This window comes from Equus przewalskii, chromosome 5 (genome assembly GCF_037783145.1).
Source record: "Equus przewalskii isolate Varuska chromosome 5, EquPr2, whole genome shotgun sequence".
NCBI lineage: Eukaryota > Metazoa > Chordata > Mammalia > Perissodactyla > Equidae > Equus > Equus przewalskii.
The window spans coordinates 38,197,268-38,215,213 of record NC_091835.1 but is presented as its reverse complement, the minus strand read 5'-3'; the positions used below and the strand labels follow the sequence as shown (position 1 = coordinate 38,215,213).

The 17,946-nt window shown below is 35.7% G+C and overlaps 1 protein-coding gene across 1 annotated transcript; it reads left to right on the top strand.

Moving 5' to 3' along the window:
- Positions 1-8,302: 8,302 nt before the first annotated feature.
- Positions 8,303-17,674, top strand: CLEC12B (C-type lectin domain family 12 member B). Its single transcript, XM_008534789.2, is given in 8 exon segments — positions 8,303-8,393; positions 10,193-10,207; positions 10,210-10,290; positions 12,200-12,298; positions 12,301-12,417; positions 12,930-13,083; positions 14,983-15,098; positions 17,386-17,674. Coding segments are annotated over 8 exon segments (825 nt in total). The 3' UTR covers positions 17,538-17,674.
- The last annotated feature ends 272 nt before the right edge of the window (positions 17,675-17,946 follow it).

Sequence of the window (17,946 nt, the reverse complement as noted above, 5' to 3'; positions counted from 1 at the left end):
TTGGCATGGATGTCAGCTCAGGGACAATCTTTCTCATCAAAAAGATAATAAAAAAAATAAATAACTTATATATATATACTTTTATTTTTATCCCCCAAACATGGCCTTGTGGTGTGAGAAATACACTGGGTGAGTACAGAGACTCTCAGGGTCAACGAAGCCCCTGATAACATTAGTCTTAATTCTGCTTCCTCCCTCTACATAGCCTATAAATACCAGCTGAGTTAGCAAAAACTAAGCAGAGAACTGCAGGAAAAAGAGATAGATATAACAGACTTTTCTCTTTCCTTTTCCAAAATCCAGAGGCTTTTCTAGATAACTTTTTAGTCACCCTAAAGGGCTTATCATTAACATTTTATTTCTGCTTGCATATTTTATCACTTCCTCTTTTCTTGGCTTAGGAAAGTGTAGCTGAAAAAGTCCTTTATTCCAAATATCCTGATGAATTTGAATTTGGAATAAAAATTTTTATTTTTTTAATATTATAGAGATTGAGTCACTTTTACATAAATTATTTATTTTAAAGCAAATATTTTATTAATTGAATATGCTTCAGACACTGAAATTGGTGGTGATTATTCACGGAGAACGTTATAGTCTTAGTCCTTATGGAGCACAGAGTCTTAGATTTTAGCTACCCTTTATTTTTTAGTATTTAGAACACTTCTCTCACCCCACCACATGCCAGCCTGTATTCTTTATCCCTCTTCCTCCTTCATTCTTTCCATTGCACTCATCACTGTCTGGCACACCGAGTCTTCTTTTTTTCTTTTTTTTTTTTCTGCTTTTTTCCCCCTGATCCCCTCAGTACATGGTTGTATATATCTTAGCTGTGGGTCCTTCTAGTTGTGGCATGCAGGACACTACCTCCACATGGCCTACCGAGAGGTACCATGTCCCTGCCCAGGACCCAAATGGGCGAAATCCTGGGCCACGGAAGCAGAGCATGCGAACCCAACCGCTCAGCCACAGGATGGCTCCCACACATAGTCTTCCGATATGTGTACATTTTTGTCATGTATCCCCACAAGAATGTACTTTATGGTTCTAAAATAGTGACTGACATACAGTTACCATACAATAGATATTTGGTGAATGAAAGAATATGTGCACAATAGGCATTTTCACCCTAACATTACACATGTAGAAAGAGAAGTTTAAGGAATTTGGGGACTTTTTTATGATCATATTTCTTGTAAAAAGCAGTACCATCTACCTAATTTCCAAGTTCTTTCCACTACATAAAGACACCTTTCGAATTTAGGTATTGTCCAGATTCTATTATCTACCTTTATAGCTGAAGAATGAATAAAAATACACTAGGATCACAATGGTAAAGTAGAGATGCAAAAACAAAGGAAACTAGTGGAATGCACCTCACTGTGGATAAGACTGATCAACATATAACGAGGACTAGTGGATGTGTAGAAGAGAAAGACAAAAAGAAAGTCATGTTGACTACAATGAGTGTTATAATAATGTCTCTAAACTGAAAAAATCAAAAGGAATGAGCATTTTGCAGTTGGTGATATCGTTTTACAGACTTCTAAATGTACACCATCTTTAAGCTAGCCCTTGGGTGCATTTATCAGTGATATCTTGTTCCTTATCTCAGTCCTGTGCATTAAAATTGTTGGTTTACCTTTGACTTACTAGCCTTCTACACACATATTAAACTCTGTTTATCTTTGGAGAAGGCTAGGATTTCCTGTCGTGAAAAAAAGCATAATCAATATTTTTCTTTCGTTTTCAGAAAGTTTAAACATGTGGATTGAAAAGTGGAATGTGTTTTATTAAATATTAATGAACTAAACAATGAATAACCATCAGACAATGGTAGCAGAGCATTTTGTTAGACACAGTGGAGAAAATGAAGGAAAAAATGTGTTAGACTGCACCCGTAACACTGAGAAGTTTATCATGCACATGCTTACAAAATATCTGTAAGTAAGAAAGTTAAATAATAATCAAATGAAATACATAAGACTTGAGTTAAGATTTGAAGGAAAGGCAAAGATTGCATAAGAAGAGAGAGGAAAGACAAATGTGTCTCAGGCAGGACAAACATCTGAACAAAGCTAGGGAAGTTTGAATGAGTATGATGTGACCAAGGAAAGTTAATTGGTCAAGTGTATTTGAACTGAGGATTCATGTCACAGTATATTGGGATATAAGGTGTTCTGTTAAAATTACTACTAAACTTACATTGCAGAGAGAATTAATTAATCAGTTATTTGAACATATATTTATTTATCACTGTGTATGTCCCAAGTACTAGTTCATTTTCTGGGGATTAAGCGCTGAACAAAACTTACAAGAGTTGTGCTCTTATTGAGCTTATATCCTAGTGGAGGGTGGTGAGCACAGATAGCAAAGAAGCAAGAAAGAAAAGAGCAAGATAATTTCAGATCATGATAAGTGCTATGAAAAAAATCATATAATGGAACTTTACTGGTGAGACGTGGGGCTGGACTTAGCCATGGTGCCTGGGAAGTTGCAAGTTTCCTTCCAATCTTAAGATCATTGAGAATAGTTTAAGCTTATTTCTGATATAATGATAGTGATAGCTATCATTTATTATTGTTTCTATATGCTTGCATTAATTACCTTTGTGGTAGGTACTATGCCAGTTTTACTAATAAGAAAAATAAAGCACAGAGATTAACTTGTAAAAGTCACCAGACAAGTAACAGTGGATTTGGGATTTGAAGCAATCAGTCTGTCTTCATAACCCTTTATTTTAATCAGGGTATTTTATTATGCCGATCGGATGAACATACATTTCAAAATAAATTCTATCCTATATTCATCCTCTGGCTCCTCCTTGTGGCCATTTATTTTCTTTCTGTTTTTATTTTTTCTTTAGGTCCTTGATACCTCTGGATTTAATCTTCACTTTTTTCCATTATTTTTTTGTAAATAATTTTGGATTAATTTTCATTCCACCCTTCTCTGGGTACTATCCAATATAGACCCCTCTTTAAAAGCATTCTCTGAAATAGGCATAATATGTGGGAACGGAATGGTCATTGAAGAACAGAGTGAAAATATAACTTCCTATCTTGTAAACTCAGTATTTCTTTTAATGTGTTCCAAATCAACAACACTTTCATATTTAATATCTATGTTCCCTTAATTTTCACAATGAACAGTATTTTCTGATGAATTTAATTCATGTTAGATCAGCAAGAGAAGTCAAAGGTAATTTTAGGTGTTTGGCGGAGGAACTGTAAGTATGAAGTTCTCATTTATTGAGATGGAAAAAAGTAGAGTGAAACCATTGGGAAAGAGGTTTTTTTTTTTAATGTAAATTTGAAAATCCTATAACACATCTAAATAAGTACAGCAAGTCTCCAGTCAGATATATGGGCCTGGAGATCAAACCCTGACATGAAGACACATACTTAATGGTCATCTATGTATGGCTGTTACTTGAAGCTGTGAATCTAGAAAAGCTCATCCGGGGATGAGCTTAAAAGAAGATAGATGGCCAAGGACTGAATTCTGGGGCACAACAGCATTTTGAAGCCTGGTAAGGAGAAATCAGCAGATCTGATAGAGGACCAGACAGCGAAGTAAAAAGAAAAACAAGATAATGAAGTCCTGGAGAACAGAGAAATTTGGAGAATAATTAGAAGTTAAAGAGAATAATCAGTTACATCAAATGCTGCTTATAGGTTGAGTAAAATGAATCTTGAGAAATAGCCATTGCATGTGTTAATGTGGAAGTGATAGTGACTTAGGAGTATTTTTATAGAAATAGTGAGGGAACAAGCCTGAGTAAAGGGATTTAAGGAAAAGTAGGAAGAAACAGCAGGCATAGACAACTTTCGAACCCTTTTGTTGTTAAGAGAATTAGAGAAAAGGAGTGATGATGTATATGTGTGTGGAGGGGTAAGCAAAAAAATGTTTTGGCTTATTTTTAAAATGGGAAATATTATACCATATTTGTAGGATAAAGTGAATGAACCAGTAGAGATGAAAAAAAGTGATGATGCCAGAGAGAGAAAATTACAAGTTAAAACTCTCTAAGCGGGTAGGTGGAATGGATTTCAATGTATGGATGGAGACTGACCATAAATAAGAGTTTGTACAATTTAACCATGAAAAATGGTTGAAAATTATATCATCTTACATACAGATGTAAAATGTTTTCTGTATTGTATAAGTTGTCCGTGCAACAGAGGAAATCCTTTGCTGATGTTTTTATTTTCTCAAGATAATAAGAAACCAGGTCATCAATTGAGTTTAAGGAAAGAAGAAATTTGAGAATTGAGAAAGGATGAGAAATTGGTAATATTTTTCTAGGAGAGTCACAGAATGGATTGATTAGTATGAGTGCTGGGAAGTTATAATTCAAAAATATAAAATAAGACCAGTTAAAATGCGACCATTCAGCTACTTGTACGCAAGTATAGAGTAGGTAGAGTTGGATTTAACCTGATTTCATTTTCCAGATGTGTCTGATGAATTAAGGGATAAGCAATAAACTTTTAGTTGTATATAAGGAAATTATTATTATTATTGACCCTGGTAAATAGTGTAAGCTAGATAAAATAGGAAATGAGATGAGAAATTTATGACAATGAAATGGTGGCATGGTCACTGAATTTGATATCCCAGTGGGCATCAAAGTACTGTAGGCCCTAAAATCTCCATAGGGAGTGGGCTGAAAAGACAAGAGTTGGAGGTGAAAGAGTAGAATATCTAAAACTGAGGAGGTGCTTACATTGGTAATGAAATTTTCTAGACTCTAGTGCAGCACTGTCCAGTAGGATTTTCTGTGATAATGGAAATGTTATATATTTGCATTGTTCAGGCCCATAGTCAAGAGGAACACGTGGATACTGAGCACTTGAAGTATAAGTATATGACTGAAGAAATAAATTTTTAATTTTAATTAAGTTTAAATAGTCACATGTGGCTAGTAACTACAGTACTGGACAGCATAGCTTCAAAGTATAATCTCCATAGTGGGTGGCTGATTTGTGGGTGGGGTCAAGGTTATTAGAGGTAAATCCAGGAACACAGAGCCCAGGGTATTGGAATTGTCACCTACCCAAAATTTGAAATAATGGATAATCATGACAGGAGTAGAGGTCACTAAGGAGATTTAAGAAAAAATGATAAAGAAATAAGGAGAAACATCCTAGAATTTGGTAGATAACTGCAAGAAGATATGTTATTTGATAGTGTAATCTGATAAAATGTGCTACAGAGATGCTGGAAGTCTTTAAGGGAGAAAAGTATAAACAGTAATTTTTAAAGTAACAAAATTGTAAACTAATAATAGATAATACCTTTTAGGATCATAATAGTAGAAAGTGTGTAGGAAGTATGATCAATCTTCCTTATAGAATTGGGAGCCATATGAAATTTTTCATCATTGTTTTACCCAAGCATTATTTCATATAAGATAGTAAGGAGTTAAATACTTTCTTATGGAACTTTAAGGTGTTTCAAAGAATTAGGGAAATGAAAATGAAAACCTAGTCTTTGCAAAATTTGATAAAATTGAAAGACTAGACCAGAGATAGAAAAACATCCCGGAACTCTGATTTTTGCAATCATCTTTTTGAATTAACTTTTCCTCATATCAGTGGTCTCTACCTTTACCTAATTTACCTAGAATGGTAAACATGAGCATAGATTTTCTATTCATTCCCACATTTTTGATAGTGGGGTTTAGTTGAAATATGACCCGTAGCCTCCAAACTTCTTTTTGATTGAGCACTCAATTAATTTGAAAAGAAAAAAATGAATATGAACAAGGCATATATACACATTTATATATTTAAAGATCATGCACAAATGCTCCTGGAGAATTATTCTTATGATGACAGTGCCTTTCTATAACCCATTGGATGTTTGTTCACACCCCTGAGGTGGGTGCAGCTGATTCTGGAGAACTTTGACTAAGATCATCTTCACACAGAGGTGGATCTGGGAGGTCCGGATCACTCCCTCAGCCATCTGACCATAAAACTCCACACCAAATCCTCCTCCTGAGTACAGTTATCTAATTTCTCCTTCTCTCCCTAAAGGAAACCTTTAGAAAATATTCCTTAGGTCCTTTGCTCATGTATAGTGCTTAAATATTTTTTTTGAGTTCTGCATTAGTTTCCTATTGGTGCTGTACCACATTACACAAATATAGCAGCTTAAATAACACAAATTTATTGTCTTCCAGCTCTGTAGGTTAGAAGTCTGTCGTGGGTCTCATTGGCATAGAACCAAGGTTGTGAGCACAGCTGTGTTCCTTCTAGAAGGCTCTATGGGAGATCCGTTTTCTTGCCTTTCCATCTTCTAGCCTGCATTCCTTGGCTCCTAACCCCATTCCTCCATCTTCAGCCAGCAATGGTGTATCTCTTTGGCCCTTCTTGGTTGTCACATCTCTCTCTGATCACATCTAGGAAAGGTTCTCCGCTTTTAAGAACTCCTGTGATTACACTGGACTCATCCAGATAATACAGGATAATTTCCTCACCTCAATGTCTGTAACCCTAATCACCCCTGCAATGTCCCTTTTGGCATTGAAACTACCATATTCAGATGTTACAGGGGCTAGGACAGGGAGATCTTTGAGGGGCTGTTATTCTGCCTACCGCAGGTTCTTAACAACAATTTGCTTTGTTACATAAATTAATACATTTTATGGTGGGATTAGAAGTAAATACAGTACTTTACAGGCTCTGTGAACCCACTGGCTATTGTGACTAAATGATCAACTGAAAGTGCAATGTGCTGTTTTTTTCTAGTGTCATTCCAAATATTAGCCAGAACACTTTCTATGTAGTAAAATGTCAACTCTTTATTGCTCACGTGATGTTGTTGAAATTTATAGTATCCCAGTGTAAATCCCTGTGCCGAGTTTACCTCAGTTTTATTGGAAATATCTTTTCAGGGCAATTTTAGGCCTAAGAAAGAGAAGATAGATATTAGTTATTTTATCAAGTTATGATTTTTTAAAATATTGATCACCTTCTTCATTTTTATTTTTCTTTAATTTTTCTCCCCAAAGCCTCAGGTGCATAGTTGTATATCCTAGTTGTAAGTCATTCTATTTCTTCTATGTGGGATGCCACCACAGTATGGCTTGATGAACAATGTATAGGTCTGCACCCAAGATCTAAACTGGCAAACCCGGGGCCGACAAAGCACAGTGCCCAAACTTAATCACTCCGCCATGAGGCAGGCCCCTCAAGTTACTTTTTTAACGAAATGTAAATAAATTGTAGCTCAAAGATCCTAGAAGGCATAAAGACACTAAAACTTCCCCCATAATCAGTGTTCCATGTGAGTATCCAGCACTATTTGTGCCTTTAGTTGTCCCAAATTCCATCTTCTTATTTTTCAGACCTAAAAGACTGCATGCCTTCTATGGGAGTTTTAGCTGCTCCACAAAATGACTGTGGGCTGCCCTCAGGTTAAAAACCAAACAAACAAATTAAAAACAAAAATAAAAGCACCATATCATATGCTAGTCTCATTCTCTCCAGAATCTGGTTTTTTTTTTTTTCACTCTTCTGACACTTCAGGTAGTTATGTTTTAAATCTTGTCCGGAGTATTAGTTGTTACCTGCAGGAGCGTTACTCTGTTAAGAACTTACTCAGCCATGCCAGAAGGGAACTTCCACTCTCACTCAGTTTTAATAGCTATCAATTTCTTCTCCAGGCCCCATTGACAATATCATGTATGTCTGTGTCTGTCTGTCTGTCTGTCTGTCTCTCTCACCACACTCACACTCACACACACACACAACACATGTTTATATTTCTTAAAACAACCAGGTGTGTATGGTTTTTAACTATACAGCTCTTCCTGTCTCAGTATGTGTGACTAAATAGCAATTCTTGCCTTATCGTGTATATCTGCTTGATATCTGATATGAATGAGGATAAACCAGATCCAATGTCTCCATACAGGATTAGCCGGCCTTTGACACATGTCAAAACGACAACCTGATCTTTTACCTGGAGGATCATGGGAATTCCACTGTGCAACCACCATTTCCACTCTGCCTCTTAACTACTCCGTCTTTGCTTCACAGCAAGAAACAATGCTGAATGAGCAGTTTGCCATCTAGAGTATTCTGATTTCTAAAGAGAATATTTGACTTCTCTCACTTTCTCTGCAGAAAAATTCATTATCGTTCTGTCCTTACAGAAGGACAGTGGGGTGTCTTTTGAATCAGTTGAGTGTCTATATAAAAGCTCCTAACCTTGAAAAGAACATCTTGTTCCCAGGACTGAAAATACTGAAACATTAATTAAGTAATTTATAGTAGTGCTTTCTTCTACAATGTCCAAAGAAGTGACCTACGTGACACTCACATTTCAGGATTCTGTTAGAGAAGGATATATTTGGGATAGAAATAATCTAACAAAAAGAGGTAGGAGTTCAGAGAAAGCAAGATGTGACCTTGGGGAATGAACACGTGTTAAATGCCTTGCAGTGCTGTTTGACACTCATGCTAAAGAGAAAGATGCTGTGGAATCTCCGAAATGGAGACGAAGTTAGGAACGTAATAGTAGAGTGAGTGTTCCCAATACTGAGGGAGAAATATGCAGCTTCTGGGACCTCTTAGAATTGTGTGATAGCACTATGTTTCATGAAGCTCTGTTTCTAATGAACCATTTTGATTGGATATGCCAGAACCTGAGTTTGGAGACTAAGACATTTCTTTTTATAAATGTAGTTCTTGGTATTAATACCTTGCAGAGATGCCAGGGGAATATTCTTTTAGAAGCTAGTTTGGAGGTTTCCAAAATAGAGAAAGTGAAGAGAATTTTTTTTTTGATGGTATAAATAACTGTAGAGAAAAACTGGAGGATGAGTGAGTCTGAAATAGACAAGAGCTCATTTTTTGTTTTGTTACTATTTAAAAACTTTTCTTTGGGTAATTGAAATTCCCAGTATAATTAATAATGGTGAATCAATAATAACAATATCTATGTAATATTTTATATACATTACATAATATCTTCATCGAAATATAATTGTGAAGTAAAGGAAATAATATAAATATTTTCTCCAATGTATTAATGAGAAAACTGAGACTGAAAGAAATTAAATGATTTAACCAGGTTTATGCAACTGTTATGTGGTGGAGACCAGACTCAGTTCTAGTCTTCCACTCATTCCCTTGTACTCAGTTGGAATAAATGGCAATCTCTGTGACCAGGAATCTAATTCAATATATCAGACTGCATAGCTTACCTTCAAGAATCTGTTGACAGTTCAGGTTGTTGTCCTGAATCACCCAAAACGTATGAACTACATCTTCCTTGTCTTTAGATTTATTTTTAGTTTAAGCATGTAGGGGGGTGTGTGTGTGGTTTGGGGGAATGATATACAAAAAAAGGATGGAAATAGACTTTGCATGTGTCTAATAAAGGTGATTATACATTTTTGCCATTAAAAAAAAATCGAAATCTAATCTTTGAGAAAAAGAAAATTGTGGATGTGGTGCATGTGATAATGCACGCGTAGATTGCATTAATCTATCTGAAATACTGGGCTAGATGCCTTTTGATCCTGAATTAAGAAATAAGAAGGTAAGAAGGTGAGGTAAACATGAGAACCACTTGTGTGTGTGTATATATATATATAGAGAGAGAGAGAGACAGAAAGAGAGAGAGAGAAATGATGCTAAATTTTGAAGAGCTGTCCACTTGCTTTCTGGTCTGTTCACTGTTTGTAGGTTAGATTGTACATTCATATCTTCTTTCATTCAATATTCATTCATTATCTAGTAGGTGATAAATAAAATGGATAATAGATAAAAATAAAATCCACAATAATTGTTACCTTATGGAGATTGGTAATCTCAAAAACTTGGGATCTCTCCTATTGTCAGGCTCATCCAGAGAAGCAGTACCTGCAACATCTCATCTCATTCATGAATTCAGTAAACTGAAGAAGAAATGTGTGTGATACTGTAAAACAAAAAATTCAAAAATTAGGAGATTTACTCTTAAAGGAAAGGAGAATGGTGGAGAAAATAAATGGAGAACTGATGGTGGAGTCTTACTGTGCATCATTTTAGGTATTTTCTACATAGAGGCATTGAAGAAGCAAGAGAAGAATTTTAGGAAGTTTAGGAAACTTCCTAAGTGGGAGAAATAAACAACCCATGTGTAACCACCACAGGCAGTTCTGTTTGTTAATTCTTCTGTTGGCTTTCTGCAGAGTATCCAGCTCCATCCCTACATGGCTTCAGGCTGGCCTGAGTCTGCCAACTCCTTATCTGATGCTACTGACTGGGCTGGTGATCTTGGGGATTATGTGTAAGTATATTTGCTTCAAACCCAAGAAAGGTGATTAGGAGATGCATTTGTAAACTATGTAAATTCAAGTTGGATGATATGACAGGTGCTACATCCTGAATAGTACTTTATAATACTTCACTTCATCTCTCTCTCATTCTCCGTGTTTCCAAGACAAACCAGTAAGATATATACTTTATTATTATGTGGATTTTGCCCTAAATCCATTGCCTTCTCTTGATAAACTAGATGGGACTATGAAGACAACTTTTATTTTTCTAGTTATTGGTTGGAATAAGGAGCCTCTTTTCTTCACAGACATACATCCACTTATTATCCCAGTGGTGAGAAACAGGGAGTCGAGGGAAGTGGATTCAAGGAGAAGAATGCCATTTCATTTACTTCTAAGACTTAGTACATAACTGGCTTAATCTTCTCACTCTAGACCTTTCTAGGGTGGAGAAAACTTCTAAGCAGCAGCAACAGCCTGACTGCTATAAATGAGAACGAGATACAAACAAGGAGGAAGAGCTGCCTGATATAACTTACCCAGCAGATAGAAAGTTGAACCATCTCCACATAACAATGGAAGCTCCACTTCCAAGCATAATAGCCAAAAAAAGAGTATTTCCTTGATTCTAACTCATTATCGGGTAGTTGGGGGTGGACAGGATAGGGAGTCCCGGACTAAAAATGAGTGGGAAAACATCCTGAGAATACGCATTTTGTAAGATGTTGTTAGGTATATGATGTAAGGGGTAGTGAGTTGCACAGTGTTCACTTTCTGGGGACTTGCAGTCAATTAAGTTTATTTGCTGAATGATACTAACATCTACTCTGCTACTTTCATTTCTTTTTATATATGTAAGATCTCATGGATAATTAGGATTTAGAAATACATATTTGGACATATAAATAGAGGCTAATGATGTAGCTTGCTCTTTTGAAAAGAAATATGATGTTCTAGCAGTAACAGATAATCAATATCCAACCATTATGAGGATTAATGGTTGATCTTCTACAATGATGTATATTTAAAAAGTGAAGTTGCAATGATTTATATTCATTGGTTCACTATAGAAGGGTGGACACTTTTTTTCTAAAGTGTGGTGCTTTTAGCACAATTGTTCTTAAATTTATTATGGTGGTGTCATCTGAAGTTTATTAAAATGTCATATTTTATGAATTCAGGACCAAAAATGATCTAGTGTGGCATTAAAATCTGCTTTTTTAAAAAACAACTACCCCAGGTGATTCTAATGCAAGTGTTCTGCAGACCATACTTTGAGATACTCATTGCCCCCAAAGGATTCTGTTCCTATTAAAATAATGATTAGCAGACATTTGGCCCACACCAAAAGGTCTCTGATATTTGCAGGACCATTTGGTTCTGTCCCAAATATCCATCAGACATTTGATCCATGCCAAAAGGTCCTTGATATTTCGTCTTGTCCACAACCATTGGCAGGGACCAAGTATGCTGATAGACATTTTGAACAGGACCAAATTTCAAGGACCCTTTGGCATGGACCAAATATCTTATAGACATTTTGGCCAGGACCCAATGTCCTGCATGGAAAACAACAATTACATGAACCAAGTCCATATAGAAAAAAGAAAAAAATTCCACCAAATGAATGGCAGAAAGACCATTATTGCCTTAGATGAAATGTCAGAAATATGTAATTATTAATTCATTATTTTAATGCAAGTACAATCGTAATTAAAATATAAATAAAATTATAAAATTAGCTATAAACAACCTGGAATATAAAGTCATATGGTGTGTTTCTTCCATGATACCTCAATTATTAGAAGCTACTAATGAATATTGTAAAAATATAAGAAATATTACTGTGTGAAGAGAATTATTTATGGCTATCATGAGAATAGAAAGGTATATGAACTTGTCTCCTGTTATGTCTTGGAGTTTTGTAGACAGCTAATGATATTAACTCACACTCAGAGAAATTGAGTCAACTTCAGAAAATCATCCACTAACTGCAGAATAACTTATCTCAGCAGCTGAGCACTACAGAAACTTTCCCATGGAGGAGAAACTTCTCAAATCACAGATCTCCAATCTATTGAAAATGTGGGGAGAAATGGCCATCAAACTCTGCCAAGAGCTAGTCATTAACACTTCAGGTAATCAGGACCTGTTGACCAGTCATGTCAAATCTGTTGCCCCAGTTTATGTTGCTTATGTACACTGCATCAGACTATGAGAGAGTTATGTAATCCAATGACCTCTATTGATGCCACACTAAATTTACAGAAGACAAGGGAAGATAAAAATTCATTTGATATTTTTGAAAGCACAGAGGCAAATTTGGGAAGCATCTTAGAATGATACCAATCTGGATACTTCAGCCCCTCATTTTATGAACAATTTTTAGGTGATCCTGTTGCCTTAAGAAGTAAAAGGTGTAGCCGGTAATTCTGAAGCTGGAGGACTGAACCCTGAAAAGGGAATTTCAGTCACCATTGTCCCAACTCATAATTGGTGGTGACTTCATTTTCAGAGTCTCCTAAAGCAGTATATTTTCAGGGTGCTGGCTCTCAGACATATTGTCAAATGAAATGATTTAGTTTCCCAAACCTTCCCGGTCACTCTAGACTTGTTTAGTTTGTACTATTGGGTGTAATTTCTTTTTTAGATGATAAATGTAATCCCTGTCCTAAGATGTTGCAATAGTACCCAAACAGTTGTTACTATTTTTCAACAAGTGAGGAAAAAACCTGGACCAACAGTAGAAAAAACTGCATGGACAAGAACTCCACCTTGGTAAAGATAGATAACTTGGAAGAAAAGGTCTGATTGAATCTTCTTCCCTGGTTTGAGAAATTATCTACATAATGGAAAGTAAATAAATAGAGTACCTGACTCACAGAGTAAGAATCAGTGTATTTTGAATGAGAATTAATAAATGAATTTAATGAATGTTCCCACCTACCTTACTTCTGCAAACTTGAAAGTGGCTCTCGCATAACATATTTCCTGTTTTCTCTCTCAGGATTTTCTTTTCTTTTTTTTAAATTTCATGATTAAAGTTTAATATAACATTTGAAAACCAATCAACAAAATCCATTACATTAACGTAAAAGGAGAATAATCATTTCAAACCTTCCATAGATGCAAAAAAGCATTTGATAAACTTCAACACTCAATCACGCGAAAAGTCTATAGGAAACTAGGAAAAGAAGTGAATATTCTTAATCTTTTTTTTATTGCAGTAACATTGGATTATAACATTATATAGTTTTCAGATGTACATCGTAACATATTTCAAATTCTGTGTGGATTGCATCATGTTCAGTATCCAAAAATTAATTATAATCCATCATCACATGTGTGAGCCTAATCACCCCTTTTGCCCTCCCTCCCCCCCACTTCTCCTATGGTAACCACCATCCAATCTTTGTTGCCATGTGCATGTTTGTTGTTGTTTTCATCTTCTAATTATGAGTGAGATCATATGGTATTTAACTTTCTCCCTCTGACTTATTTCACTCAGCATAATACCCTCAAAGTCCATCCACGTTGTCATAAATGACTGGATTTCATCATTTCTTAAAGCTGAGTTGTATTCCATTGTGTATATATACCACATCTTCTTTATCCATTCATCCCTTGATGGGCACCTAGGTTGCACCCAAGTCTTGGCTATTGTGAACAATGCTGCAATGAACATAGGGCTGCATGTATCTTTATGTATTTGTGTTTTCAATTTCTTTGGATAAATACCCAGCAGTGGAATAGCTGGATCATAAGGTAGGTCTATTTTTAATTTTCTGAGTATACTCCATACTGCTTTCCATAATGGCTGCACCAGTTTGCACTCCCACCAGCAGTGTATGAGGGTTCTCTTTCTCCACATCCTCTCCAACACTTGTTGTTTCCTGTCTTGTTAATTATAGCCATTCTGACCGGAGTGAGGTGACACCTCATTGTAGTTTGGATTTGCATTTCCCTGATAGCTAATGATGTTGAACATCTTTTCATATGCCTGTTGGCAATCCGTATACCTTCTCTGGAGAAATCTCTCTTCAGGTCTTTTGCCCATTTTTTAATTGGGTTGTTGGTTTTTTTGTTGCTGAGATGTATGAGTTCTTCGTATATTTTGGATATTAACCCCTTATCTGATATGTGGTTGCAAATATCTTCTCCCAATTGTTAGGTTGTCTTTTCATTTTGTTGATGGTTTCCTTTGCTGTGCAGAAGGTTTTTAGTTTGATGTAGTCCCATTTGTTCATTTTTTCTTTTGTTTCCCTTGCCCGGTCAGACGTGGTACTTGAGAATATGCTGCTAAGACCGATGTCAAAGAGCGTACTGCCTATGTTTTCCTTTAGAAGTTTCATGGTTTCAGGTCTTCCATTCAAGTCTTTAATCCATTTTGAGTTGATTTTTGTGCATGGTGTAAGATAATGGTCTACTTTCATTCTTTTGCCTGTGGCTGTCCAGTTTTCCCAGTAACATTTATTGAAGAGACTCTCCTTTCTCTATCATATGCTCTCGGCTCCCTTGTTGAATATTAGCTACTCATAAATATGTGGGCTTACTTCTGGGTTCTCAATTCTGTTCCATTGGTCTGTGTCTCTGTTTTTGTGCCAGTACCATGCTGTTTTGGTTCCTATGGCTTTGTAGTATATTTTGAAATCAGAGAGTGTGATACCTCCAGCTTTGTTCTTTTTTCTCAGGAATCTCTCTCGGGATTTTCTGAAGTCAAAACCATTATTTGAGTTTTCTTTCTTCTGGTTGGGATTACAATGGGATCCATCTGGCAAAAGTTGGCTATGAGAGGATGGCTCTATCCACTCTCCATTCTTGTAAGTCTCTAACTATTGAGAAAACACCAAGCTAGGAATAGTAAAAAATGGAATACTAAGAAAATAAATGTTAATTATAAGAATTATAAATCTATATATAGAGAAAGAGTAAAGTGTGCAAAGAAAAGAGAGCTTCAGTAACAAATATTGAAAGGAGGAGTACCTAATTTCACATGTGTGACAAACTCATGGCAAGACAGTGAATCTCATTTATTTGTTTAAATTTATTTATTTATTTAGTAAACACAAATGATACTTAGATGTTCAAAGTACTTTACAAATACTAGCCCTATGATAAAGGCACTGTTATAGTTCCATTTTATAGAGGAAGAAATTGTCATAGGAGACTACGTAACTTACCGAGGTCACTCAGCTCATAAGTGGCAAAATCAGGGCTGCGTGCTTTAGTGATCATGAGCTCAGCCTCTCAGCTATTCTCCAGAACTTACAATATGGAAAGTAATGTTTATCATAAGAACATACATTAACACATTTATTTAAATAGAATAATTGTCAGCTATTTTCTAACCAAAAGTAAGTCTGAATTGACTGATCAGTTTAACAATTAGTTTTTTGACAGGAACTTGCCAATTAGATTACATGACAGATTTTCTTCATGAATTAAAATGAGCTAAATCTGCCACTTTAAGGTTTTGGTGAAAATATTTAAAGTACATATTATACTCTGAATTGCATTTTTTGCAAATATTTAAAGTTATGAAAAAAGAGATGTCAACTTAAAAATGTGTAAAGGGACACAATTTTGCAAAATTATTTTAGTGAGTACAAAACCAAGTATTTTTAGGATCTCCTCTCTTTACAATTATATTAAAATGGTATAATTATATTCATATTTTAATATAACATATGGTATTTTTATATTAGATGAAATATGAGATCACTGGCATCTTTCCAGGTTTTTCTCCTAGCCTTCCTACCCAATCAAGTTATTAATCCATTCAATTAACTTCTCTTTTCCTCTTTAATGCATGTTGTCAATGTTCTTTTAAATTGAATTATAATTGCTTATTTTCTGTCAAAATACTGCACTTCAGTTGTGATTCATCAAAATTCCTTGAATAACAAACAATGATATGCCTATGCTCTTTTCCCTAGATACAGTATCTTCATCTATTTGCCAAAGTTTTGTCATGGCCTTTTCTGTTCAACACCAATCTCCCACTCTCTAATCATCACTACTAGTCAAATTAAATTGACTAGTCTGGTTTCACACAAATAATAATGGCAAAAAGCACATGCAAAGTAATAAACATACAAATAAAAACGACAGTTCCTTCTTTGTAATATTGGGCATGAAATGATTACAGATTAATCTGAGGTATTGCTGCTACGCTGAAGGCTTACAGAGTAGAACCATGACACTGTGTCAATGTAGTTGTTTCCATTTTGGAATTTGAGAAGATGTGTCCCTTCTCCCAAAGAAGTTTTAAGCCTCCCTGGCCACTCTGCTGACTCCAAATTAAAGTATGGAGGAGTGGCCTTCACAGCAAGGTTCAGAGCCTGGGGACACTGATCCCCTGAGACTGCAACTGTTACACTCAGGTTAGCGAAACTGAGCTTCAGGATCAGTTTTCTGCTGAATGAGGGCTACTCTGAGCAAGTGCATATCCTAAGAGGAAGATTTAGTAAGCCCAGCTCTGAAGCAAGAAAAGAATATCATAGGATAATGCAGGTCATTTGGATAAAAAGCAACTTGGGGCACACAAAGGATTTAGCCCCCATGAGCATGATTTTCTAATGGCATTCTTTAGGAGTTATCACCAATTCCTTAGCAGAGGACCTAGAGACTGATATCAGAACCACATCTATGTAGTTATTCATTTTCTCCCTTGACCTCTGCCTTGTTTGCTCGTCACCCTCCACATATGGATAAACATATACAAAATTATATTTGTGCATAGTAAAATGTAATAACTTTTATACAGAATGTGATTTCATTTTTCGGTTTTTCTTCATAATGTTCTCAAGTAAAGAAATTCTAGTACTTCTAATATAATCTGCATTGGGTAGTTTGTGCCATGTTAATGGAGAGAATACAAATTCTCAACCCAGAGTTTAATTATCCTTCTTAAATAATTCTACTTGGGATCATGACTAACTTGAAATAAAGAGCTCAGATATGCCAGCTTTACGGATTTTGATGCGTTGTGTAGCAGAAATCTCTCAGCACTCAGATATTTGGCTATGAGGCTGACTGGAAACACTGTATTGTTATTAAACTTCAAATATGAAATTTATAACTAATTTTAAATTCACTAATTTTCATGTTTAGTCCCAAAGAATATGCCCAGATCAATGGATCCAAAGGATGTGCCTATTTTCAAAAAGGAAATATTTATATTTCCTGCTGGAGTGCTGAAATTTCTTGGATTTATGAGAAGACAGCTGCATTGGTGAAAACCGAAGATTTGGATTAATATGCTTCTTCCAATTTCACCAGGAAGTAAGGAATTTGTGATTAAGCTCATGTGAGGAAGGAGAAAGCTACACTAGCAGAGCCAAAAGGAGATTAAAAAGTGACTATGTATTTAAACTATTGGGCAAATAAACTCGCTTCACAGAACATTCTCCACTTCATCGTCTGATGCCTTCTGAGCTGATGTTCTTGCCATTCAGTCTTAAAATTATCACTGGGGACCTGAAGGAAGAGCTGTTCTATGGCTCCATTATTCAGTCTCAGAATCATTTCACTGAATTTCCTCTCTCTCCAATAAAAGGCTCTTTTCTCACTTTGTGCACATAGTGATATTTAAATATTGAATGGTCAGAACTGACACTGGCCAGAGCACTGGAATGAGGTCAGCGAGACTTGTGATGATAGTTTCT